The 27500-nt window shown below is 40.4% G+C and overlaps 1 protein-coding gene across 1 annotated transcript in view; it reads right to left on the reverse strand.

Annotated features, from left to right (window-relative positions):
• The window catches only part of LOC134466159 (protein unc-13 homolog A-like), a 148215-nt gene that overhangs the window by 2313 nt on the left and 118402 nt on the right, over positions 1 to 27500 (reverse strand). Inside the window, exons 48-54 of the mRNA XM_063220054.1 lie at positions 23245 to 23301; positions 21947 to 22027; positions 21139 to 21286; positions 16177 to 16236; positions 15847 to 15933; positions 5262 to 5421; positions 1935 to 2071 (exon numbers count right to left, since the gene is read on the reverse strand). Of these exons, the coding sequence (XP_063076124.1) occupies positions 1935 to 2071; positions 5262 to 5421; positions 15847 to 15933; positions 16177 to 16236; positions 21139 to 21286; positions 21947 to 22027; positions 23245 to 23301 (730 nt within the window). The remainder of the gene's footprint in view (positions 1 to 1934; positions 2072 to 5261; positions 5422 to 15846; positions 15934 to 16176; positions 16237 to 21138; positions 21287 to 21946; positions 22028 to 23244; positions 23302 to 27500) is intronic.

Raw genomic sequence — 27500 nt, forward strand, 5'->3', positions numbered from 1 at the left:
GAATACACCTACCATTTAACCCTATCGCGCCGGATGCATCATCTATGATGCATCAAATTCAAAGCCCTCTCCACGCTGACACAAAAAAAAATCCATCTCAAAAACATCCTGCGTGTCATTTCCAAACGTCCTGCAGTACGCGGAAACCGCCACAAGAGAGCAGCGGTCAACAACAAGTTGATCACGGCTCGGCGAAAAATGCAAAAATGGAGTAGAAGCGGTTTCCCTGACCGACGCTGAGATATCGACAAATTGCAAAAGGTTTGTGTACAAATTTCCGAAATATAACTCTACATCCTTTAATTTGAACACTTGCTTTGTGCAATTAATCAAGGAAGAGTTTATATTTTTACACCGTGTTGCAGAGAGATCGTGCTAAAACTGATGAGACATATAAGCACCATCCGGCGGTGGCAGGAAGTCAGCCATCAATGCATTTGCTCCATAGGGAAACTTACAAAGCATACCACGACGATCGTTTAACAAAACACACAAGTTGTTTTACTTCAAGACAAAGATATTGCCTTAAGAAACACGTTTTACTTGCGATTTTGAAAATGTAATGCAAAATGTTGAAATTATGATCTCGTAAAAAATGCATTGAAGTGAATGGAGAAATGGTCCAATTGTAGTAATGGACCCATATATTCAAATTACACATCAAAAATGAATAATGATCTATATTACACTCATAAATAGGTTGTTAAGCATTCGATCAGCTATGTTTTTACATAGATTTTAAAAAATTACCCAACCAGGCTGTGGGAAATGTAAAATATGGTCCTGCTAAAACAAGGATGGGCTTAAAAAAATGGCAGGATCTCACTAAATATTTAAAGATAATCCTCAAATTAAATTGTCTGACAACTTTTTTAAATTAAAAAAAAGATGCAAATGCATTAAAAGTCATTTTTCAATGGTCATGAAATTGGAATTTTCATTCCCTTTAAAGCCTGATGCATCATATATGATGCATCAAATATCTCAGTGACCTTAACAAAATTTTGATTTTTTTTTTTACATTTCTTATAAGGGACCAATATTGAAGCAAATTCCAAAAAAATATAATTTTCTCTCATTGCTTTCATGGTTCAGGTTTCACAGGGTTAAGCTGTTGAAATCATGTCCAAGATAGGTATCAACACTCTTTTTTATATAAAATCATCTCATCGGTTAATGCTATTAACTGTTAAGTGTTCTTTGTTTTGTTTTTAGTCTTCCTCGACATTTGCTGCCTTTTATTGTCCCCGTCCCAACTCTTTTGAGACGCGTTGGATTTACATATTCATGAATATCCCCAAAAACAATACTTTTGGTCAGTTTTGATGGCTGATATATTTTCTTTGTACCATTCTCCAACTAATGTCAGACTCAGACTTTTTGAAAATGGCAGTATTTTGTTATTATTCACAATTAACCTTGCGTCCCAACTTCTATGGAGTTGGGGTTTGTATGTTACCTCTGGACTGTGTATGTATGTTGTATGCTACATGGTACCTTTGGACTGTGTATGTATGTTGTATGGTGTATGTTGTGTGATGTATGTTGTATGGTGTATGGTACATGTTACCTTTGCTGGTGTGTATGTATGTTGTGTGATGTATGTTGTATGATGTATGTTACCTTTGGACTGTGTATGTATGTTGTGTGATGTATGTTGTATGATGTATGGTACCTTTGCTGGTGTGTATGTATGTTGTGTGATGTATGGTGTATGGTACCTTTGCTGGTGTGTATGTATGTTGTGTGATGTATGTTGTGTGATGTATGTTACCTTTGGACTGTGTATGTATGTTGTATGGTGGTGTATGTTGTATGTTACATGTTACCTTTGGACTGTGTATGTATGTTGTATGATGTATGTTGTATGATGTATGATGTATGGTACCTTTGCTGGTGTGTATGTATGATGTATGATGTGTGATGTATGTTACCTTTGGACTGTGCTGCCACCAGGTCGCGTAGCTGCAGCACACACAGGCCGATGGTGTGGTCCTCACGGGCGAAACAGTAGTCCTTAATGGCAACCTGCATCTCATAGCCCTCATGGCCCACCTCTGTACCCAGAGTGCTGAGGAGAGGAGGAGAGGAGAGGGGGAGAGAAGAGGAGGAGAGGGGGAGGAGAGGAGGAGAAGAGGAGGAGGAGAGGAGAGGGGGAGGAGGAGGAGAGGAGAGGAGGAGGGAGAAGAGGAGGAGGAGAGGAGGAGGAGAAGAGGAGGAGAGGAGAGGAGAGAAGATCTTGGTCATTGTAATGGGGGCAGCTTTTTGTTTACATTTAAAAAAAAAAACATTTTTATTTATTCCCAAAAACATTCAAAAGGTTATACAACATCAGCAGACAACTGGCAAATAGTGGTACCTTTTGGGAAAATATTTGGAGTAGGCCTATGTTAATTTTTTTTTTTTAAATGTAAACCAACGCTACCCCCATTAGAATAGCTCATATCTCGGAAAGGGCTTAGCCGAAAAATTTGGCATCACCGGGTACTGACAAGTCAAGGGTAGCGTGAGCAATACAACAGCATATTGAAATTGACTGAACTGGTCCTTTAAAGGGACACTGTGTGAGATTTTTAGTTGTTTATTTCCAGAATTCATGCTGCCCATTCACCAATGTTACTTTTTTAATGAATACTTACCACTACTATCAAATTTAAGTATTCATTATGACTGGAAAAATTGCACTATTCATACATGAAAAGGGGGATCTTCTCCATGGTCCGCCATTTTGAATTTCCTAAAATAGCCATTTTTAGCTGCAAAAATGACTGTAATTGGACCATACTAGAACATATTTGTTTATTACTTAGTAAACTTTCATGTAAAGATTAAATTTGGCAATAGGGAGCCTCGTTTCAATGAGCAGCATAGTTGCAGTACTTCTTTTGACCATATCCTGCACAGTGTCCCTTTAAACCTAGGTTTTAGGCAGGGCTGGAGTTGCCATCCCCCCCTCAATGAAAATGGTCTGAAGTCATCTGTCATCCCCCTCAATGAAAATGGTCCCCCTCTGAAACAGGCATCCCCTCTTCACATGTTGTGTACAAATTGCACTTTCAACAACTACATTTTCAAAATCTTCTTGGGAGAGAACTCGCATCGTTTGAGTCGTCTACCAGGCTTGCCAAGAATCTGGCAAACCAATCACAACGCAGAGATTTGTTTTGAATTTGTTTTGAATCAAAGCGGGCGGGGTTTTGTGGGAGTGACGACGAAGCTTGCAACGTTGGGAAAGCACATCAACGAGAAAGATAGCGCTGATTGCTCAGAGCGCCGGCCTATAGGCAAAGACAACGGGTTGTTCTCATCAACAATCTTCGGATGTATTGTTCATCCAGACTAAATTACACATCCAATCTCACATTTAGGCTGGTTCATCAGGCCATATACTGTATACAGGGGTGCCGCTGGGGGGGGGAGGTGGTACTGATTGTAACGGCCCGGCCCAACGCAGCACGGCCCTCGGCCCGCGGATGGGATAATAAAATATTAATTAGGCCTATATATTCTTGCTTTTTTTTTAAATGTATAATTACAAAGAAATAGTAATTTGAAATAAGATTATTAAACACACAACTGTCGATTCCCATAACGTTTTCGTCAGTTCTTTATTATATTGTTATTTACCCGTCCCCCTGAGCTCTTGCGAAATGGTGCCAACTGGAGACAGCTGTTAGATATTGCCGGCCCATCACTAAAGCATTTTGGATGATCAGGTTAGATATTGCCGGCCCATCACTAAAGCATTTTGGATGATCAGGTTAGATATTGCCGGCCCATCACTAAAGCATTTTGGATGATCAGGTTAGATATTGCCGGCCCATCACTAAAGCATTTTGGATGATCAGGTTAGATATTGCCGGCCCATCACTAAAGCATTTTGGATGATCAGGTTAGATATTGCCGGCCCATCACTAAAGCATTTTGGATGATCAGGTTAGATATTGCCGGCCCATCACTAACGCATTCTGGATGATCAGGTTAGATATTGCCGGCCCATCACTAAAGCATTCTGGATGATCAGGTTAGATATTGCCGGCCCATCACTAAAGCATTCTGGATGATCAGGTTAGATATTGCCGGCCCATCACTAAAGCATTCTGGATGATCTGGTTAGATATTGCCGGCCCATCACTAAAGCATTCTGGATGATCAGGTTAGATATTGCCGGCCCATCACTAAAGCATTCTGGATGATCAGGTTAGATATTGCCGGCCCATCACTAAAGCATTTTGGATGATCAGGTTAGATATTGCCGGCCCATCACTAAAGCATTTTGGATGATCAGGTTAGATATTGCCGGCCCATCACTAAAGCATTTTGGATGATCAGGTTAGATATTGCCGGCCCATCACTAAAGCATTTTGGATGATCAGGTTAGATATTGCCGGCCCATCACTAAAGCATTTTGGATGATCAGGTTAGATATTGCCGGCCCATCACTAAAGCATTTTGGATGATCAGGTTAGATATTGCCGGCCCATCACTAAAGCATTTTGGATGACCTGCGCATTGCACAGCCTGGTTACCTGACTAACACCCACTACCAATAAGCTCTGTGAGTGCGATGGAACTGCGTCGCGGACCCAGGCGGCAATACTAACCACATGGAGTAGGCGCAAAGAAAGGAAAATGAAAACGTTGAGTAGGCCTAAGCTATCTGCACAATTTTAATGGGAGGGGGGGTGGGGTGGGGTGGTGTAGGCCCAAAATTATAATCTTTCATAGGGCCCAAAATTTCTGGCAGCGCCCCTGACTGTATATATATATATGTCAATTCTCCTGTTTAGGTGTAAATGCAACATGTGGATAAAAATAAAAACGCCATTGTAACAAGGATATCCCTAAATGGGCTGTTTTTAAAGCCGGATGTGGATTTGAAAACTGTTTACGTGTAAACGGACGGCCAAAACCGTAGTCTAGCATAGCTCCACCCGCCAGCGGCCAAAATTAGCTTCGGACAATGCCTCAGGCCCTGAAACTGGCTGGCCAATCACAACGCAGCAGATTCGTTTTGATTTGTTTTGAATCTTTGGATGCAGAGCGGACAGGGTTTTGAGGGAGTGACGACAATGCGTTGGCCAATAGGCACAGACACAGTTTGAAACACACACACACACACACACACACACACACACACACACACACACACACACACACACACACACACACACACACACACACACACACACACACACACACATATTTACAATTGAAAGCATGTATAGTGTATGGTGTATAGTATAGTATAGTATATTTACAATTGAAAGCATTCTCCAAACTTGGCGGTCCAGCTATTGTTCTTGGACTTGGTGGCGAACTTCCTCTTCTTGTCCGCCAGGTGGGGACCAATCACAAACACCTCCACGAAGGGGCGGAAGACCGATGTAGTCCTCCAGCGGATGTCATTGGCCGCCACAACTGTCAGTCAAAATCAAAGTGGCAATCAGAGAGGAGGAGAGGCGGGAACATGGGGTGGGGGGCAGAGAGACAGATCAATAGATAGATAGATAGATAGATAGATAGATAGATAGATAGATAGATAGATAGATAGATAGATAGATAGATAGATAGATAGATAGATAGATAGATAGATAGATAGATAGATAGATAGATAGATAGATAGATAGATAGATAGATAGATAGATTTGATGTTGATCTTGTATAGTGTAGTGTAGTGTAGTGTAGTGTAGTACAGTGTAGTGTAGTGTAGTGTAGTGTAGTGTAGTGTAGTACAGTGTAGTGTAGTGTAGTGTAGTGCAGTATAGTACAGTGTAGTGTAGTGTAGTGTAGTGTAGTGTAGTGTAGTGTAGTGCAGTGTGTAGTGTAGTGTAGTGTAGTGTAGTATGGTGTAGTGTAGAGTAGTGTAGTATAGTATAGCATAGTATAGTTTAGTAATAGTATAGTGTAGTGTAGTGTAGTGTAGTATAGTACAGTATAGTATAGTATAGTGTAGTGTAGTGTAGTGTAGTGTAGTGTAGTGCAGTGTGTAGTGTAGTGTAGTGTAGTGTAGTATAGTATAGTATACTGCCCTACAATATCAGAACGCAGTATCTTGAAAATGGTCGAAAATGGGTTTAGACCGGAAATTGGCTTTAAAATACCTTCTTTTTCTTGTGTTAAAATTTTTTGGCCCAACTTGGTCCCGTTTCGGAAAAAAACGCAAAAAACTGATTATACTGCGCTTTTTGGTTTTAGGAGGTTACGTCTTACTAGCCAAGAACGCAGTATAATGCGAATTATACTGCGCTTCTCCATTGACACCGTGGTTTTGGTGTAGACAGTAATACCACAACAGAGCGCAGTATAATGATTTTTCAGCTAAAAAGCAATGAAAATGTTGTTTTTTTGCTTTTTTCTTGTGTGCATAAATTTTCACCATAAAAAAGTATTGTATGGAAGTGTCATCACCACTTTACCTCCAACACAGTCGCGTGGACAGAAAGGAAACTTTAAAGCCTTTTTTCTCAGTTTGGCATTTTGAATTATACTGCGTTCTGAAATTGTAGGGCAGTATAGTGTAGTGTAGTGTAGTATAGTGTAGTGTAGTGTAGTGTAGTATAGTACAGTGGTTCTTAACCTTTTTTTTCTCAAAGCACCCCCTTACCGGGGCCCAAGACAAGCCGTGCACCTCAACCCAAACTTCTACACGTGTAAACATACTAAAAATGATTTAAATGATTAATTACAATGATTCTCGCTTGAGACATTAATCAATACCTTAATGACTTTAAATGGGGACCAAAACATGTTTTAATTTATTTTTGATTTGGTCAAAATTATGTTACTGTTGGAGTAATTATACATAAGTTATCCACTTTGACTAACTCAGGCTTTAAGTCAGGGCATATGTGTGTGCGTATATTATGAATGTGTTATTGTTGTTCCCCTGTGCCTGCTGGCCAGAGAGAGTGAGAGGGAGAGAGAGAGAGAGCAGGAATGTTCTTCAACTCCGCTCTCTGATTAGGCGAGGAGAAAAGGACAAGGTCACATTCAGTCTGTTTCAGCTAAATAACAAGATATTCTGCTAAGAAATATGCTACTGTGTAAACTGGTATTCTGCTAAGAAATATGCTACTGTGTAAACTGGTTTCAACTGGTTTAGCTAATTACCCCTCCCCTTAGACCAATTGAAACCGAAATTGTAACTAGGGCTTTCCTTCAATAAAACGTAAGGAGAAGGAGGCTGTTTTCAGAGTGATCTTGGACATTGTAACTGAAAGCAGTCTCCTGGTCACCCTCCTTGCAAGTGTTGAATTTAACTCAAGTTCTCTGTGACTCTTCTGTACAGGTTATTAGAGATAAATGTTGGTAGCTTAAACCTAACATTTAATTGGTCCTTTCGAACCGGATTCCAAGATACCTGACGATTCCAGCGTGCGAGTGAGATCCAGGAAGACTGTGGCCACAGCACTAAGACCCTTTCCGGGACTGGTCTCTCCCTCGCAGGCTGGGATCCGACGGTTGACGGAATACCCCAAGAGAACAGAGAATTGTGAGTAGGTCTTTTATTCAAAAGGATTGAATGTGAAAGACGGTAAATAGAGAGTAAAACCCTGACAATTCTAGACTCTATCAGGTAAAATAGGAGGCCAGACTCCTCTGTGTTGTTGAACAAGTTAAAGACTGGACTACGTAAAGTAAAGGGAGAGCAGACTCCCCTAGTTTAGAAGAAACTAGTTAAAATCTGTGTTCTCCGCGTTGAGAAAAGTGTGGAAGTGTGTATGAAAGGAAATACATTTACCATTAGGTGATTGTGTTTCATTCCAATTCAACAAGAGTAAAGTAGTGAGCCCTTGTGGATGCTCGTATGCAAGAAGGTTCCACCTGAGAAGGTCGAAGAGAACCTTACCACAACGGTCGTTGATCGCTACCTTGTTGCAAAAACCCAGTGTTAGAATACTGCAGGTATTAAAGAACCACTGGGCCAAATTTTAGTTCAAAATGGGAACGGGGCAAAGCAAAAACAGAGAGAAGTTCTTGGAAGAACTATCGTGTAAAGACTGGAAAGTAGTACAAAAAAGAAGACCCTACGGCAATAGCACCTTTGTGTTATTGGATAAAGCGGTACGAATAGAAAAAGACTTGATAAATGCTTTGTATGTGGAGAAAAGGGTCACTGGGCAAGGCATTGCCCACAAACAAACAAAAAAAAATGTAGATCTGAAAACTCTGAAATTATAGCAAAACTAGTGTGAAAAAGCAAATGACAGCCATTTGGATTACTCACTGAGCAGTTAATGTCTCAGATACCATATAGTAATATGATATGTTTACTAACAACTGTGATCTCTGTTTGTCTGTCTGTGTGGGCCCTATTTGTTGTATGAATTGTCCTAGTGGGACACCCCACTGTGTGTGTGAGAGAGAGGTTGTATATGTGTCTGTGGAGTGTACGTGTGTATCTGTGGAGTGAGTGCCTATAATATGTCTGAGAGTGGAAGACATACTTTGGGTGTTTAGTGGAGGTACTAGGGATGGTACAAACCGCACCGAAAACCGAAATCGTACAATTCACACACCATACCGAACCGTGAAATGCAGTCCGTGGCAAACCGCAATTCATGTACTGCCCAGAAAAATATGTTAAGTAGAGATTCTAGGAGTATCTTACCCAGTCTCTCTGATTAATACATTAGTATATAAGACCAATCAGAGGATGACACAATTAAAATCACACCATTTTCACATTATAAGCCTATACAAACCATATGTAGGATATTTAGTGATAGGTCTGATTCTATTAGCCACTTGAAAGAGGGCATTTGAAAGGCTGATGAACGAGAACCGTGACCTTGATTCCGTGATATGAACCGCACCGTGAATTTTGTCAATCGTTCCACCCCTAGGAGGTACTCTATTGTGTTCAGAGTTAGCCGAAGCTTGTGAGTGCACATGTTGAAACAAAATTTAAAAAAAGAAGGAGCCTTTTATTTTATTCTACAATTCAACTTTGAGGTCTAGAATTTTGTCATGATTTTGTTTTTTCACACATTCTTACCAATTTATTTTTGGCAGGAGAAAATGGGGTTGTGGAGTTATGTTTGTTTCTTTAGGCAACTGTTTTCAATTGATTGTTAATGTTTAATGCATTGTCTTAAGTGAGAAATCACCAACCGTGGTGAAGGCCACCGGGCCCTTTCTACCTGGCCCTTTATGTGTAAGAAAAGCGTAACGTTGCGATGGTCTCTTTTTGATGGTTTGTGCAAGTAGGGTATTGGTTGAGGTTGAACGGTTTAAAGAGGTGTAATTTAATTGTGGAATCTGGGTTCGCCAGATTTTCCCCGTCTGTATAGGCCTATATACAATGGAAAAGTGAAACTGAATGTAAAAAAAGCTGAAGCAGGTTGAAGAGACTTTGAAGGCTATTTGTTTAGGCCCTATATTTGTGATACTCGTTGTTTGTGCATTAAATGCTATTGTTTTAAATGGACTATCCTGAACATGTTAACTTTGCAAAAGAGTTTTGCTTTCATGATTTACTGTAGGCCTACCGAAATGTCTTTGTTCCTTCTAAAGAATAGATGAAGCTTTCTCCTTGTTCTTATGAGATCTTGAAATAACGCAGGCGTTATTTGATGGCCCAAAGGTGCTGTGAGTAAACCTAATTTGGACCTGGTCTGAGAGTTAGATCACATGTGCTAAACATTGCTAGCAATTTAGGTTATCATTTTGTTTTGATTGACTTTTAACTGTGACTTGTTTCTTTGTTTTATTTCATCGGATTTCTTGCCTTATTATGTATTTTGAGTTGGGTGGTAGTACTCAACAAGTCCTTTACAATGCAATTATGATCTGGGACTCAGTACTCAGGCCAGGTTCCAGTGTAATTGAGTAAAGTACTTGGGTCAAAATGTACTCAAGTACAAGTAAAAGTATTAATTTAAAAAATTACTTAAAAAGTACAAAGTATTCATAAAAGCTACTCAAGTACAATACTTGAGTAAAAGTAATTAGTTACTTTCCACCCCTGGTGATGAGACATGTCAAGGTTTTCTACTTGCTTTTAAAAGTTTGAATTTGGGGACGTTGGGATCCTTATATTTTCATTTGTTTGATTTACAAAGGAAGAGACAGTTGTCTCTCTGTATTTTCATTTCATTACTGTTTTGAATTGTTTGGTTTGTTATTTTCGGGTAAACCATATGTGTAACCGTGCCATACTTCGAATTAATTTGTGTAAGGGTCTTGAAACACCCTTTTCTTTCCTGTGTGAAGATAAGTAGGCCTACCTGTAGACAAGTGGTTCCCAACCTATGGGTTGGGACCCCCCTTATGGGTCGCCAAAGATCCAACGGGGGTCGCGGAGCCCTCTTGATTTTAAAGGGTTTCGTTTTAAATATATATAGCCCATGTTGAATAAAAGACAAAGCATTTAACTAATAAATGCATAGACGCAACAAATTGTAAGTGCTACATTAAACATTTATTCTATATTTGACCAAAGACGAATTGAGGAATAAAATAACTAAAATAAGTTATCGCAGGAAACGGAGGGCATCTTGTGACTCCGTCTCGTGCGGGCGCTCGCGTGGTTGGGTCACCAAAGCTTAAAATAGTAAAAACATGGGTCCCCTAAGAAAAAGGTTGGGAACCACTGCTGTACACTAACGATGAATCTGAGATTGAAACTTCATACAAACAAAGATTCAAAAGTTAAGATTAAAATTAAGTGTTTGCACAAGGCAAATAGTGAAAGGTTGGTCTAATTTTATCATGTTTTTAGACAAAAATGTATCATGTCATTTTTTTTTCTTTCTCTTTCAAACCATGCGACGTTTGGCCTAAAGTTAGACAAGGTCTGACCTTTATACCGTAGGTAAAGGGTCTGTCTGGTTGTTTGTTTCATTTTTCTTTTAAAGTTGCGTATTTTACAATGGCAGTTGTGTTTTCTTTCTTTTTATCTCTTACATTTTGATTGGTTTATCTAGTGATCTGTATGTCTGGGTGATGACAATGCGCAACTTTGGAATGGTGTGAGAAAGTGGAGAGTCGTAATATAAATGTCATTCATTTTAATTTGATGGAGCCATGGGCTAAGTCATGTCTCAACAGGAGAGATATAAGCATATACTACTCATGGTTTTAATTCCTATTCAATTTTTTTTTTTGGAGAGCATGTATAGTGTGTGCAAGGCACAATGCTCAAGGTAACCTAAGCATATCCACAAATATTATTGGATTCTCAAATTACTAAAAAAAGAAGAAAAAAAAAAAACACCCTATCTTATTTGTTGTAACGATGTGAGCAGTAAGATGCTTTGTGGTGCCAGATTGTTAATTGTGTGTAGTGTTTGGTGGTAGGTGTTCCCATACTCTGTGTTCCACTCCCTATTTTTGAATGTACTGACATTATTGGCAGGAGTTGGGCTAGGCCCTAAATCATCATGACCTCATGACAGAAGGACAGTGAGGACTGCATGCCAATATGTTTTAGTTCTGTTACAGAGGGATTTATGCAGACCTAACTACTATGTGAAGCCAGCCAATACTATGATTAAAGTAATTTTGTACTGCATGCTTAATGTTATGCTTCTCTGCCTATTATGTCCATCTGTGCATAGAGTATTTTCAGGGCTACATTGGATGCAGTAACCATGTGGTCAATACCATATTTTTTCAGTCTGCGTTTATCGCCTATTCAGTAATGGACTGTACTCTAAACGTGAGCCACAATAGTCAGATATGACCAGAGTCGGTTTCATGTTATGCTTTTGGGATTAAGTAATTTTCTTTTTCATAATTTTGCTGTGCTCTTGATAATTGTTGTTCTCCCGGAATGTAGTGCTATCTATTTTATTTTGAGTATGGATTATGAGACAATGGTCGGTCTGTCTTGGGTTTTGTTTTGTCACCACTAACAAAACGTTTTTTTGTTTCTTTTCTATTATAATGCTCTCTACTCTGTTACAGCTGCGCACCTCCTCCACACTACTGACTGTGTGTGGATGAGTTGACTGAGAGCTTCTGTCTTTAAGCAAATGTTTGAAGAAGCCTGCCTTGATATACGTACCTATGAAATGGAGGGTGTGGGGAGATGTTTGGCAGAATTTTCATTTTTGGTTTATTCATTTTTGATTTTTTCTTTTTCAGAGTTTGATGCAGACAGGTATTTTGTGTGGACAATTACTGTGCTCAAAGTCTGTTTCGGAAATTACTTCAGTTTTATTGAGTCATGTGGATGGCACATATCTCAAACAGGAGAGATATTTTAGGATTAATCAGTGCATCAAACAAATATGTGTATAGGGCACATGTTAAATGAAACCTTGTTCTGAAACTTCACCCCTAACCTAACCTGAAACATTCATTTACAACAATGCTGATTTGGCTAATACATTGACTATGATAAATGTCTATGTGTAGAGTACTTTTCTCTGTTCCTGTTCATCTCGACAGGAAAAAGTCCTGCCAAAATCAAGGCTAAGGCCAGTGATTGGATGTTCATCAAAGTGCTGTCAGACGCACGTTAAGACTGTCCAAACCGAGTGTTGAACCCACTGTCGTGAGGGTTACGATACATCTCTTGCACGGCGATCTGGGGAGACTTGGCGTGGACATAACCTCCCAGTTGCTGTGTGTGGGGGTGGACCTGTCATCAAAAAGGGACTGAATGTTTACATTCCGTCCGTCCCAGTGCTGCTGGGGTGAACAAGGCGTTCCCCTCACCTTTGCAGGTTTAACTTTCCCCAAAGCCAATGGTGGAAGCAAGCTTGAGACTGTGTTTTTCCTTACAAACTGGAGACGAAAAAGGTGCTGGACATTTTCTATGGACATGGACTCTGTGAGTGGATACGGATCCCAGGATAATTGACACACACGGATGGTGAAGTGAATATTACCTGTACCTGCCAGGGGCGCTGCCAGAAATGTTGGGCCCCATGAAAGTTTCAAATTTTGGGCCCCCTTAAGGGCCCCTCTCAGTGCTTAGGCCCTTGGAATCTGTGCTGCTTTCCCCCCCTAGCGGCCCCCATGGTACCTGCACCTGTCATACATTGCTTATGTGTGTTTAAACTTCATTAGCACCTGTCATACATTGCTTATGTGTGTTTAAACTTCATTAGGAGAACAAGAAAATGATTTCGATTTCTTCAGTTATGTGTATATTCGAAACATAGGAATGATTTCTATTTCTTCCTAACTTTACGTGATTAGAATGACACCATAAAAGTTTTAACTGTGCTATACCCATTTAAAATCTGTATTTTTGTGTGTTTATGGATAATGCCCTTATGAATGTATTATGGGTTTATGAATTTTGTTTGTTATGGAGTGGATTAATGCAGAGGTATCATGTTTGGCAACTGCGAGATAGTGCAAAGAGAATAAACAGGTGGGAAATGTTGGAGTAATTATACATAAGTTATCCACTTTGACTAACTCAGGCTTTAAGTCAGGGCATATGTGTGTGCGTATATTATGAATGTGTCATTGTTGTTCCTCTGTGCCTGCTGGCCAGAGAGAGTGAGAGGGAGAGAGAGAGAGAGCAGGAATGTTCTTCAACTCCGCTCTCTGATTAGGCGAGGAGAAAAGGACAAGGTCACATTCAGTCTGTTTCAGCTAAATAACAAGATATTCTGCTAAGAAATATGCTACTGTGTAAACTGGTATTCTGCTAAGAAATATGTAAACTGGTTTCAACTGGTTTAGCTAATTACCCCTCCCCTTAGACCAATTGAAACCGAAATTGTAACTAGGGCTTTCCTTCAATAAAACGTAAGGAGAAGGAGGCTGTTTTCAGAGTGATCTTGGACATTGTAACTGAAAGCAGTCTCCTGGTCACCCTCCTTGCAAGTGTTGAATTTAACTCAAGTTCTCTGTGACTCTTCTGTACAGGTTATTAGAGATAAATGTTGGTAGCTTAAACCTAACAGTTACCAAGCAGAATTTTGGTCACAACCTCAATACAAACAAAATTCTGCGCACCCCCTGGAATCTCTGGCGCACCCTCAGGGGGTGCCCTTACCCCAGGTTAAGAATATAGGCTAGTGTAGTGTAGTATAGTATACTGTAGTATAATGTAGTGTAGTGTAGTACGGTGTAGTGTAGTGTAGTGTAGTGTAACGTAGTGTAACGTAGTGTAGTGTAGTGTAGTGTAGTATAGTATAGTATAGTATAGTATAATGTAGTGTAGTGTAGTGTAGTGTAGTACGGTGTAGTGTAGTGTAGTGTAGTGTAGTGTAGTGTAGTATAATGTAGTGTAGTGTAGTGTAGTGTAGTACGGTGTAGTGTAGTGTAGTGTAGTGTAATGTAGTGTAGTATAGTATAGTGTAGTATAGTATAGTGTAGTGTAGTGTAGTGTAGTACGGTGTAGTGTAGTGTAGTGTAGTGTAGTGTAGTGTAGTGTAGTATAGTGTAGTGTAGTGTAGTGTAGTGTAGTATAGTGTAGTGTAGTGTAGTGTAGTATAGTGTAGTGTAGTGTAGTGTAGTGTAGTATAGTGTAGTGTAGTGTAGTGTAGTGTAGTGTAGTGTAGTGCAGTGTAGTGTAGTGTAGTGTAGTGTAGTATAGTGTAGTGTAGTGTAGTATAGTATAGTGTAGTGTAGTGTAGTGTAGTGTAGTGTAGTGTAGTGTAGTGTAGTGTAGTGTAGTATAGTGTAGTGTAGTGTAGTGTAGTGTAGTGTAGTATAGTATAGTATAGTATAGTGTAGTGTAGTGTAGTGTAGTGTAGTGTAGTGTAGTGTAGTATAGTATAGTATAGTATAGTGTAGTGTAGTGTAGTGTAGTGTAGTGTAGTGAGTATCAGTAGGCTATATAGAGTATAGTGAGTATCAGACCTTTTTGATGTTGATCTTGTATACTCATGAACGGCGTGACGTTTTCCATGTGCGTTACGCCCATTTGTGGGGGAAAGCAACCCATGCAAGTCAATTGGTGATGTTGGGGTTTAATAAACGAAAGAAACGGACCTGTAGACTAGCGCTGTTCACGCGCAACATGCCGAAAACGTGTTGTGTTGCCGGCTGTTCAAATAATATAGCCAAACAGCCGTGACTGAAGCATGGAATGTGTTCATTTAGGCTAGTAGATGTAACATGTAAGTCAATGAGACATTCGGTTTGTTTTCACCCATAAAGGGGCGTAATGCAAATTTAAAGGGACACTGTGCAGGAAATGGTCAAAAAAGGTACTGCAACTATGCTGCTTATTGAAATTGGGCTGCCTATTGCCAAATTTGATCTTTACACGAAAGTTTACTAAGTATTAAACAAATATTTTCTAGTATCGTCCAAGTACAGTCATTTTTGGCAGCTAAAAATGGCTATTTTTGGAAATTCAAAATGGCGGACCCACTGAAGATCCCCCTTTTCATGTATGAAAAGTGCAATTTTTCCAGTCATAATGAATACTTAGAATTTTATGCTTGTGGCAAGTATTCATGAAAAGGGTAACATTAGTGAATGGACAGCATGAATTCTGGAAATAAACAACTAAAAATCTCACACAGTGTCCCTTTAAGAGCAAAGTACCCGGATGGCCGTTCATGAGTATAGTGTAGTGTAGTGTAGTGGTGCATGCTGGGTAGTGTAGTGTAGTGTAGTATAGTGTAGTGTAGTAGTGCATGATGGGTAGTGTAGTATAGTGTAGTGTAGTGGTGCATGCTGGGTAGTGTAGTGTAGTATAGTGTAGTGTAGTGGTGCATGCTGGGTAGTGTAGTGTAGTATAGTGTAGTGTAGTGGTGCATGCTGGGTAGTGTAGTGTAATGTAGTGTAGTGTAGTGGTGCGTGCTGGGTAGTGCAGTGTAGTGTAGTATAGTGTAGTGTAGTGGTGCATGCTGGGTAGTGTAGTGTAGTGTAGTGTAGTGTAGTGGTGCATGCTGGGTAGTGTAGTGTAGTGTGGTATCAGACCTTTGATGTTGATCTTGTTGGCTCCATTTCCAGGGTCGGTCACCAGCTCCACGTTCATGACGACCTCGGCAACCTGCTCCACCGGAGCTGCAATAACACATGTTGTAGTCTTTTATCCCATTGACACCCATTATAGGATGTGGCTATTGAACTACACAAATGGCCTCTTCATTTATGCATGCTGGTGTGTAGTCTTTTATCCCATTGACACCCATTATAGGATGTGGCTATTGAACTACACAAATGGCCTCTTCATTTATGCTGGTGTGTAGTCTTTTATCCCATTGACACTCATTATAAGATGTGGCTATTGAACTACAAACATGGCACTACCTTTCTCAGGTGGGGTGTCCTCGTTGGCTGTGTATCTGATGCCTTTGCCCCCGTGGACTGTGGAGAGAGAGAGAGAGAGAGAGAGAGAGAGAGAGAGAGAGAGAGAGAGAGAGAGAGAGAGAGAGAGAGAGAGAGAGAGGAAGAGAGGGAGAGAGAGAGAGAGAGAGAGAGAGAGAGAGAGAGAGAGAGAGACACACACAGACAGACAGACAGAGAGAGAGAGAGAGAGAGAGAGAGAGAGAGAGAGCAGTGACATGATGCATTATCCATCAACTCAACGTTTCTTTTTTGGCAATTCTTCATAAAGCTTTTGAGGGTCTGATGGTTACAAATGTTTTATCAAGTAATGTCAGGTCCAGCGATGTCGAACGTTAACCCTTACATGTCAGGTCCAGCGATGTCGAACGTTAACCCTTACATGTCATGTCATGCGATGTCGACTGCATAGAGACTGGCCTTTGGACAATCTTACAGTGTTTCTCGATTGGTTAATTTGGCTATTTATACTTATAGTTAATTAGGCCTATGTATCCACTGTTTACAGTTTTCCTCGATTGGTTAATTTGGCTATTTATACTTATAGTTAATTAGGCCTATGTATCCACTGTTTACAGTTTTCCTCGATTGGTTAATTTGGCTATTTATACTTATAGTTAATTAGGCCTATGTATCCACTGTTTACAGTTTTCCTCGATTGGTTAATTTGGCTATTTATACTTATAGTTAATTAGGCCTATGTATCCACTGTTTACAGTTTTCCTCGATTGGTTAATTTGGCTATTTATACTTATAGTTAATTAGGCCTATGTATCCACTGTTTACAGTTTTCCTCGATTGGTTAATTTGGCTATTTATACTTATAGTTAATTAGGCCTATGTATCCACTGTTTACAGTTTTCCTCGATTGGTTAATTTGGCTATTTATACTTATAGTTAATTAGGCCTATGCATACACTGTTTACAGTTTTCCTCGATTGGTTAATTTGGCTATTTATACTTATAGTTAATTAGGCCTATGTATCCACTGTTTACAGTGTTTCTCGATTGGTTTGGCTAATTTCTCAAAACTGAGATGACGTTCTCAAAACAACACAGACAAATCCCCAAACCAACTTGCAATTTTCCAAAACAGAATGGCATTTCTCATTGTTTTCATCAAATATCAAATGCTTTGTACATGTCTCAAATGTTTAGTACATCTCTGCGGATGGCTATGTACAGGTACCCTATAGTTGACACATTGAGCATACATTTAGCACATTTTCCAAATAAATTGATCTTGCTTATCTAAACGAATCAGACAATTCTCAGTGTAATGGTTGCCCTCTCCAAAACATGTCAGCATGATTTCATTGTGTGAGTCATCATATGCAAAGTAGTCTACACAATTGTCGAAACAGTCAAGGACATAATATTGTAAGAATTTTATTAAACGGTATATTCATGACAGTGTTCAACAGGCCAGATGATATCGTAACTTTACTAGTTTGTAGAAAATTATTTTACAACCATGTATGCTACAATTTCCTCTGTTATTTGGCTAATTTCTTGACATTTTTCCAAACGACATTCTGTTTTGAACAATTGCTAGTTGTTTTGGGATTTGTCCATGTTATTTTGAGAATGTTATCTCTGTTTTGAGAAATGAGCCAAACCCATGAGAAACCTGTGATATATCAGTCCCACCAGGAAATCGCGGGCATTTTCTCAAAAATTCGCGGTCGGAATTGCCAGATGGTGCACGAGGATTTCCAGAAAATCGCGATAAAAGTTGCGGAGCTTCTTACTGTGTTGTTGCGATTTTGTTGCGGTATGAAGTGAAAGGTGCGATTTTTGTTGCGATTTTATGTGTTTCCCCACACTTGAAAGTAAAGGACACTGCCACATTCCAGTCCTCTGTTTTTATATTATTTATATATTATAATTTTGGTCCTTAAGCAAAGCAGGGAAGCGGCCAGGGCGAGTTTTTAGCCAGAATGTCGTCGTGAAAAGTTCCATCTCTTTCATGCTGCCATTACGACACCCTTCATTACAATGCTGTTTATGGCCGTTTGACTCTGTTTTAAATGTCATCACCGTTTCAAATTGTAAGCATACAAACTTCGTATCATGTCGATATCCATTCCTGACTTAAACAGTGGATACATAGGCCTAATTAACTATAAGTAGGCGGGCGGAATTGGGCATGTCCACCCAGTTGAAGAGAGTGCGTGACAGGAACTCTTTTGACTGAAATCCTGGTTAATGTGAGTCGTCTGCTACACATACCTGCCTGTTTGTGTCACATGCAAAACAAAAGCATTACAGTTATTACTTTGCAGCTGCAATCGAACTTTTCACTTTCAGTTGGTCGGTAGCTTGTGTATAGTAGACAGACAGACATAACGATAGATAGACATAACGATAGATAGAGAGACATAACGATAGATAGAGAGACATAACGATAGATAGAGAGACATAACGATAGATAGAGAGACATAACGATAGATAGAGAGACATAACGATAGATAGAGAGACATAACGATAGATAGAGAGACATAAAGATAGATAGAGAGACATAACGATAGATAGAGAGACATAACGATAGATAGAGAGACAGACAGACATAACGATAGATAGAGAGACATAACGATAGATAGAGAGACATAACGATAGATAGAGAGACATAAAGATAGAGAGACAGACAGATAGATAGACAGACAGACAGACAGATAGACAGACAGACATAACGATAGATAGAGAGACATAAAGATAGATAGAGAGACATAACGATAGATAGAGAGACATAACGATAGATAGAGAGACAGACAGACAGACAGACAAATAGACAAATAGACAGACAGACAGACAGACAGACAGACAGACAGACAGACAGACAGAGACATAGACAGACAGACAAATAGACAGACGGACAGACAGACAGACAGACAGACAGACAGACAGACAGACAGACATAACGACAGACAGACATCAGGACAGACAGATAGATAGACAGAGAAATAATAGACAGACAGACAAATAGACAAATAGACAGATAGACAGACAGATCGATAGATCGATAGATAGATAGATAGATAGATAGATAGATAGATAGATAGATAGATACCGGTAGATAGATAGAACATTAGAACGATAGAACGATAGATAGAACCATAGATAGAACGATAGAACGATAGATAGATAGATAGATAGATAGATAGATAGATAGATAGATAGAACGATAGATAGAACGATAGAACGATAGATAGAACGATAGATAGAACGATAGATAGATAGAACAGGCGCGGAGTGGCCATCGGGAGATCGGGGACTTGTCCCGGTGGGCCGCGGCCGCGAAATATATTTCAGCGGCCGCATTATTGTTCTCAGCCGGCCCTAAAGTTCTTAATTAATTTATATTCTCAGCCGGCCCCAATGTGTTTGAGTAATATAGCAAAGATTAACCAACTCCAATTTACAACTTATCTGCAAAATACTGACTCACCACAATATATACTGTCTACCCGACTGCAATACCTCAGTGACGGTGTCAAACAGTAAATTGGCCACACCCCTCCTCTACTGATAATGTTCATACACCGTAGATCGCGGATGTTTACTAGATCTTAGTAACATAGTTTCGTTTTCAGTATTTCAAGAACCTGTGATATTTATATTGGTTACCAAGGAATGGAAATATTAGTAAGTTGTGATTTATTTTCCGATTTCCACATGACTGTTACAGTTTACAGTCTGCCACTCCAGATTCACTTGTTCTGTGGTTATTGACTTGGGTTACGAACAGACTCCACCAAGTGGTAAGGAGGTGAACTGCAGCTAAGCAGGAAAACACGTTGTACATGTTTTGATGGCATTGGTTTGTTAGAACTAGCAGTAGGCTTATATCTCCTTACAGTATAATGTATATCATACATATATTTATATGTGGCACATTTAGGATGTAGCCTATGTAATGTCTGAAGAAATGGAACAAAATAATTACCACAAATTCTGATGTGAGCAGTGCTGGGTGTGTAGCCTAAACTGTGGATTAAAATGTAATTGCAAGAAACAAAGACATTTGCTGCGACGAAGACAGCGTTTTAAGGTAGGCCTACACCGTTTGGTTATACATTTTGTTGACTTATGGTTGTGCTTTGAAGTAGCTAGGTTTGGCTTATTTGCTGCATGGTGGGTTTATTGCACAATGTAGACAGACTTTTTGTAAGCTATAGGCTACTATACTATATTTTGTAAGCCTACTCTTCTAAAAATCCCCACACTCAAAACTTTGTGCCCATGCTAATCCTGTCTTCCTTAAACGATATTTCAATTTCAAACTGTCAAAATGACAGTGGAGTGCACATTTCCATGATGTAGTGATGTAGCCTAACCTAGTAGGCTAGGCCTATGAATGCTTTGGACTGTGATGATGGCTCCAGTGGTGTAGTCTACTTTTTGAAGTGGGTATACTGTATATTTGAGCATTTTTTGATGTGTAGGCCTACTGTATATATTTGTGCTATTGTAAATAATGGATCAATCAATTTTAAGTGGGTATACTGTAATCCCTGAAATTTTGAAATGGGTGCGTATACTTCGTTTTACGTAGACTACACCACTGGCTGTGCATTTCATCAAGGTGTAGGCTAAATTCTCCAATTCAGGTTGATATTTTGACAACACTAATGTTCACATGTAGTACGACTGCAGATTTCGTGGCTTTTGTCTTTTTGGTTAGGAAACCATGTTGTTCGCTTTGTTTTTTTGTTTTTTGTTTTTTTTTTAAAAGAGGGCCGCCAAGGGGAAAATTCTCCCGGTGGGAAAAGGTGGGCCACTCCGCCCCTGGATAGATAGATAGATAGATAGATAGATAGATAGATAGACAGACAGACAGACAGACAGATAGATAGATTGACGACACATACAGACAGACAGACAGACAGACAGACAGACAGACAGACAGACAGGCAGGCATACCTTGTGCGTGTTGGGACTGTATGAACTTGCGTATGAGTTTGTCGGTGGCTTGTGTGTAGAGGGACAGAGCGTATCGCAGAGACTGCAGATCCGGACTCTTCTCCAAGAACGTCTTCTTGAGGCCCACGCCGCCAGCATGGAAGTATTGCTGCAGTACAGGAGACACAACACACACACGCACGCACACACACACACACACACACACACTTTTCGGCTAAGCCCTTTCCGAGATATGAGCTATTCTAATGGGGGCAGCGTATGTTTCCTTTTTTTTTTTTATTATATAGCACTACTCCAAATATTTTCCCAAAAGGTACCGCTGTTTGCTAGTTGTCTGCTGATGTTGTATAACCTTTCGGATTTTTTCGGGAATAAGTAAAACAGTGTTTTTTGATGTAAACAAAACCCAGCCCCCATTACAATGACCCAGATCTCGGAAAAGGCTGAAAAAAAAAATCTCAGGTACTGACAAGTCAAGGGTAGTGTGAGCATATTGACAAATTGACTTTAACTTCCTTGTAAAATCTTGTGCTGCTTATGGCCGCACCCCGTTTCTCAACAGCCTTGTAGCCAACCAGTTAGCAACTCAGTGGGTTGGCAATGGGAAAATGCATTGCAACCAAGTAAGCTGCTAACTTAGTTAGCAACGATGTTGTCGAGAAACACAGCCCTGATTTATTTCTGTGTGTTTGTTGGTGTTTACATGTTGTGCGTCATGTTTTGAGTTTACCTTCATGGTGTCCAGATGCGTTTGTTGTTGTTTACATGTTGTTGTTTACATGTTGTTGTTTACATGTTGTGTGTTTACCTTGATGGTGTCCAGAGCCATCTCGATCACCGCACACTGTTTTGGCGTCAGAGCCTTCGCCTCCTGTCTCCCCATATTCTCCTGACATGATTACACATAGAAGATATCATGTAAACAACAACATGTAAACAACAACATGTAACATACACACATTACATATACTATAGAATAGAAGATATCATACACACATTACATATACTATAGAATAGAAGATATCATACACACATTACATAATATATTACACATTATATATCATAAAGTTCATAAGGGTTGGAGCAGGCGTCACCCAGTTTTTTTCTTCCTTTTAAGGGTGCTGACCAAAATATTGTAAGACTGAAAAATGAAAAAAGGTCGCACCATGCATAGGTTTCTTTTTATTTACACGTTTCGGCGCTCTGCCTTCCTCAGTGTCATTGAGGAAGGCAGAGCGCCGAAACGCGTCTGTGTAAATAAAAAGAAACCTATGCATGGTGCGACCTTTTTTCATTTTACATTATATATCATACATATTAAGCCCGATTCGGACAGGACTTTTATTACCTATGGAGTGACCCCAGGTAATTCTGAATAATTACGGAGAATGTCTGAGTTCTTAGTCCTGTGCGAATGTGCCATGTCCGCGATTTGTGAGGTAATAATTCCGCCGCAAATTACCTGGGGCTGTCTGCAGCCCCTTATAATGTCTGTGAATTGATTAAATAACAAACGTTTATTTATCCCGTCTGAATGCGCCCCAAAAAATCACGGAGGTCCGGGGGTAATAACGAATTACCAGTTGTGTACCATAGGTAATATTTATCCCGTGCGAATCGGGCTTTACACATAGAAGATATTTCACGTAAAGTAAAGCGTTACCCACATAGCTACAATAATTACTGTGTACTTTCTGTGTAACAACAGGGTAACATAAAGACATTACATGGTATCTAGCAGGTAAAAGGGGAAACAGAAAATAATGGAACTCCACGCTTCTACCACTTTGGTAGCGCACATGGAAATCAGGGAACACACATACACACACACACACAGTGTAGACACAGTAGGTCTTACATTGCAGAACCTTTCCACAATACTCTAAAATCTGCTGTGATTTCCAAGAATGTATAGAATCTACTGTTTTCACATGTTGTTAGCCAAATGATCACGTATGCGTGTGAGCTGTGTGTGTGCGTGCGTGCTGTGTGCGTGCGTGCGTGCGTGCGTGCGTGCGTGCGTGCGCGCGCGCGCTGTGGGCGTGCGTGTGTGCGTGCGTGCTGTGTGTGTGCGTGCGTGCGCGTGCACGTGTGCGTGTGACACACCTTGAGTTTGGAGAGCTGACCCAATTCTTTGGCTGCGTTGAAGATCATCTGAGTGCCCTGATGAGAGAGAAAGAGAGGGAGAGGGGTGGAGAGATGGAGAGGTAAAGAGAAAGGGGAGAGAGAGATGGATAGAGAGAGAGAGAGAGAGAGAGAGAGAGAGAGAGAGAGAGAGAGAGAGAGAGAGAGATAGAGGGGTGGAAGGAGAGAGTTAAATAGAAGAGCTGTTGTTATCATTCAATATGAACAGTTTTCTTTTCTATTTTTACTGTCAACTTTTATTAATCTACATTAAGTTCCTATTCTCACAATTTCAAACTTTAAAACAATACAGTACTATTTCTGGAAATAAGATGATTTTACGGCTGTCCTTCAGGTAGGTAATTGAGTTTTACCTTTCTTCTGTACTTCCAGTCATTTTTCCTGAGTCTGGCAACGGAACTCCTACCTCCAAAGCTAGCAATTAGCATTGAATTGTATGGGACCTCCAAAGCTAGCAATTAGCATTGAATCGTATGGGACCTCCAAAGCTAGCAATTAGCATTGAATCGTATGGGACCACCAAGCTGCTATATTCAATTCTCATCAGTGACTAACTGTGTCCCATATGATTCAATGATAACATGATAGCTTTGAACTACTGTAGAGGTAACATCACCAGCCAGTATTTACCTTTCTCCTGTACTTCCAGAGGTTTGACAACACAAATTCTACCTCCAAGCTAGTAGTTATCAGTGACTCGAATGGGACCAGCTAGGTGCTAGCAGTTAGATAAGATTTACACAAGGATAACATGCTAGGTGCTAGCTAAGATGTAATGATAACATGCTAGTTAGCTGCTAGATTTACATAATGATAACATGCTAGGTGCTAGCTGCTAGCTAAGATGTAATGATAACATGCTAGGTGCTAGTTGCTAGATAAGATTTAAGAATAACATGTTAGCTGCTAGATAAGATTTACCTAAGGATAACAGGCTAGCTGCTAGATACGTTTTAAGGATAACATGCTAGGTGCTAGCTGCTAGATACGTTTTAAAGATAACATGCTAGGTGCTAGATAAGATTTACCTAAGGATGACATACTAGACGCTAGATGGCTCCTCAAAGAATCTTTAGAAGAAATTCTCACTGTGGAAAACCCTCTACGGGTTCTCTAATAGCGCATTCAGGTCGCCTGAGAACCGTGCTGGAGCCCGTTCCCGCACCTAATTGCGAACCGACCGTCGCGTTCACGCCACAGATATTGGCGTTCGCGAACCGGAAAGTTAGTTCGCGATGCGAACCGCAAAATGCTAGGTTTTTCCTCTGCGAACCGTGACAACAGCGTGGCCGTCAGCAGGTTCATCCGGGTAACACAGTCACGTGCAGAAAAAGTTCAGAGCCTGGTATGAACACGGGGGGTTTGCAGGTAAGCACTTTACGTAAGCCAAACGTAACTGGTGCGGGCGCCGGCTCCGGCTCCGTTCTGGTCGGCCTGAAAGCCCTACCAGGGGAACATCTACCGGTTCTCTAAGGGGAACCTCTTCCAAGAACTTGAGGTTTCTTCAGAGAAACGTCTTTGGGAAGTCTTCACATTTTAACAGAGTTGCCTATAGAACCTTCCATAGTGCCACACAAGAGGCAGGAGAGACAGACAGACAGACAGACAGACAGACAGACAGACAGATAGACAGACAGACAGACAGACAGACAGATAGAGAGCCGTGTGGTAAACAGGGCTGTGCGTCGGGCGCACGCAGACTTCCAGAAATACACACATGCGGGTGTCCATTCCGAGGTCCATTCGGGTGCTTCTGATGACGCGCTGCAAAGCATGAAATCTTGGCCAGCTTATTTTGTTCTAGTTTCAAGTAAGAAGCATCTAGTGAATCTTAATTGAAGTAAAACATCACTTGGTAAGTAGTGCTTTTAAAGTAGAAATTTTCGAACTAATTACTAGATCTTTTGAGCAAGAACTTACAGACTATTTAGACTTATTTTAAGACAAATAGCATGTAATAATTAAAAACAAAACTAATCTGACCAAGACCAAATAACGTGCCACATGGACAGATGTCTTGAAAGAGTACTACTTATTAGGTGAATTTTACTTTAATTAAGATTGACCAGAAATTTGTACTTGACACTTGAAAAATAAGCTGGCTAGGATTTCATTTTTTTTTGCAGTGAAAGGACAGAAAGACAGAGACAGTTTTGAAGGAAACGTTTCTATGGAAGCTGCCATATATGATAAACAGTTTTGCGGTTAAAAAGGACAGGCAGACAGACAGACAGGTTTGAAGGAGCCTTCTATCGAAGCTTTATAGAAAGGTTGATCTTGAGGACAAGACAGGAGACAGGAGAAGGAATAAAACATCGTATGTGGAGGGGAATGGGTGAAGAAGGGACCGAAACAGAATCCAGGAGGGCATCATGCTTTTACTTTCGGCTGTTGAGGGAAGAGCATCCATTTTTGTAGTTCAATCAACAAGTCTAACAATGGATTTCAATGGGACAAAAGACTACACGGTAGGGGAGAAAAGGAGGCAAAGATGTGTGAAGTGGAGGAAGCAAGACCGTGGAAGGAATCGAGGACTGGATGGCAACTTCAGGACAACACACACACACGCATGCACACGCACACGCATACACACACAACATCTCTCTCTCTCTCTCTCTCTCTCTCTCTCTCTCTCTCACACACACACACACACACACACACACACACACACACACACACACACACACACACACACACACACGCTTGATGTACTTACAAGATGCTGAGAAGCAAATGAAAGAAAGATGATGGAGGAAGGAAGGATGAGAGCAAGAGAGAGGGAGAGAGAGAAGAGGACAGAAAGAGAGAGAATGGCATGTTAGTGGGAAAAAGAAACAAATCAAGAAAGAAAAAAAAAATATTGTTACTCCAAGGTGGAAAAAAAAAACCAGACTGAAGAAAAGTATTTATACGAATAGCCTATCAATTGATTACTGTTGTGTATTGCACAATATATATATAAATAACAATTTTGAGGCAAAAGCAACAGAGATTGTGAAAATGAGTGAAAGCATTAAAGGTGGGGTTTCAGGTTAACCATCTTAAGAATATGTACCATTATGACATCACCGGGGGCTCCCCAGGCTCTATAAGAGTCTATGTAGAACCTTAGAATCCTAGGGGAGTTCCCCCAACGTGATGTCATAATAGCTGCAACCCCCCCTTCAAGTGGCATGACATTAGCATTAAGCGGCGTGACTTTAGCATTAAGTGGCGTGACTTACTCATTAGCTGTCCTTGTACTCCACCTACACTGTCCTCATTAGCTGCAATGTAATGTCATTATGTTGCCTTCATTTTCTCGGGAATCCCAAGATCCTAACCGCAAACTCGGAGGACAAAAGCCTTCAACACAATGTTGGGTCGTGGTTTTTTTTATGTTGATCTCGTGCGGGAGTAGCAAAAGCCAGAGATACCCGAGTACAGAATTGGATCCAGTTTGCATCACGGCTGCTGCATGAGTGCTGACACAACAAACCTCAAGATGCACCTTGAACTGAACTGAACCATTGTGTTTGGCAGAGTGGTGTGACCTTGAACTGAACTGTACCATTGTGTTTGGCAGAGTGGTGTGATGTGCAGAGTGGTGTGATGTGCTTTGGCATTATCATTAGTGTTGCACCGATACCATTTTTTGGCACCGATACCGATACCCGATACCCAACTGTGCAGTATCGGCCGATACCGATACCATACCGATACTAAAATATATATACAGTTTATGTATGAAGAGCTGCATAGGCTATTACTTGGATGTAACATCATTGACTAATATTGTCCAAAGTGAATCCTGTAGCACTTTTAATACTTTTTAAATCAATCAATCAATCAATTAAATACTTCTGATATAAAATATCAAGGCTGCGTTCAAGTGTCATATGAGCATCTGTAAGGTATTGGTGCCCACCGATACCAATGGTGTTGGTACTCACCGATACCGATACCACCATTTTAGTGCCGTATCGGGGCCCCGGCCGATACTGGTATCGGTGTCGGTGCATCACTAATTATCATCAGAGTGGTGTGGTGTGCAGAGTGGTGTGGTGTGCAGAGTGGTGTGATGTGCTTTGGCATTATCATCAGAGTGGTGTGATGTGCTTTGGCATTCTCATCACAATGTTGCTCTACATCAAAGACACACATCAGCAAACGAGTCCCTATGTGTTAGATTACACTGAGTGTGTAGCCCCATGTTGGGGACAATAGAGTTTATGCAG

The sequence above is a fragment of the Engraulis encrasicolus genome, chromosome 16, assembly GCF_034702125.1.
Source record: "Engraulis encrasicolus isolate BLACKSEA-1 chromosome 16, IST_EnEncr_1.0, whole genome shotgun sequence".
In the NCBI taxonomy this organism is placed as follows: domain Eukaryota; kingdom Metazoa; phylum Chordata; class Actinopteri; order Clupeiformes; family Engraulidae; genus Engraulis; species Engraulis encrasicolus.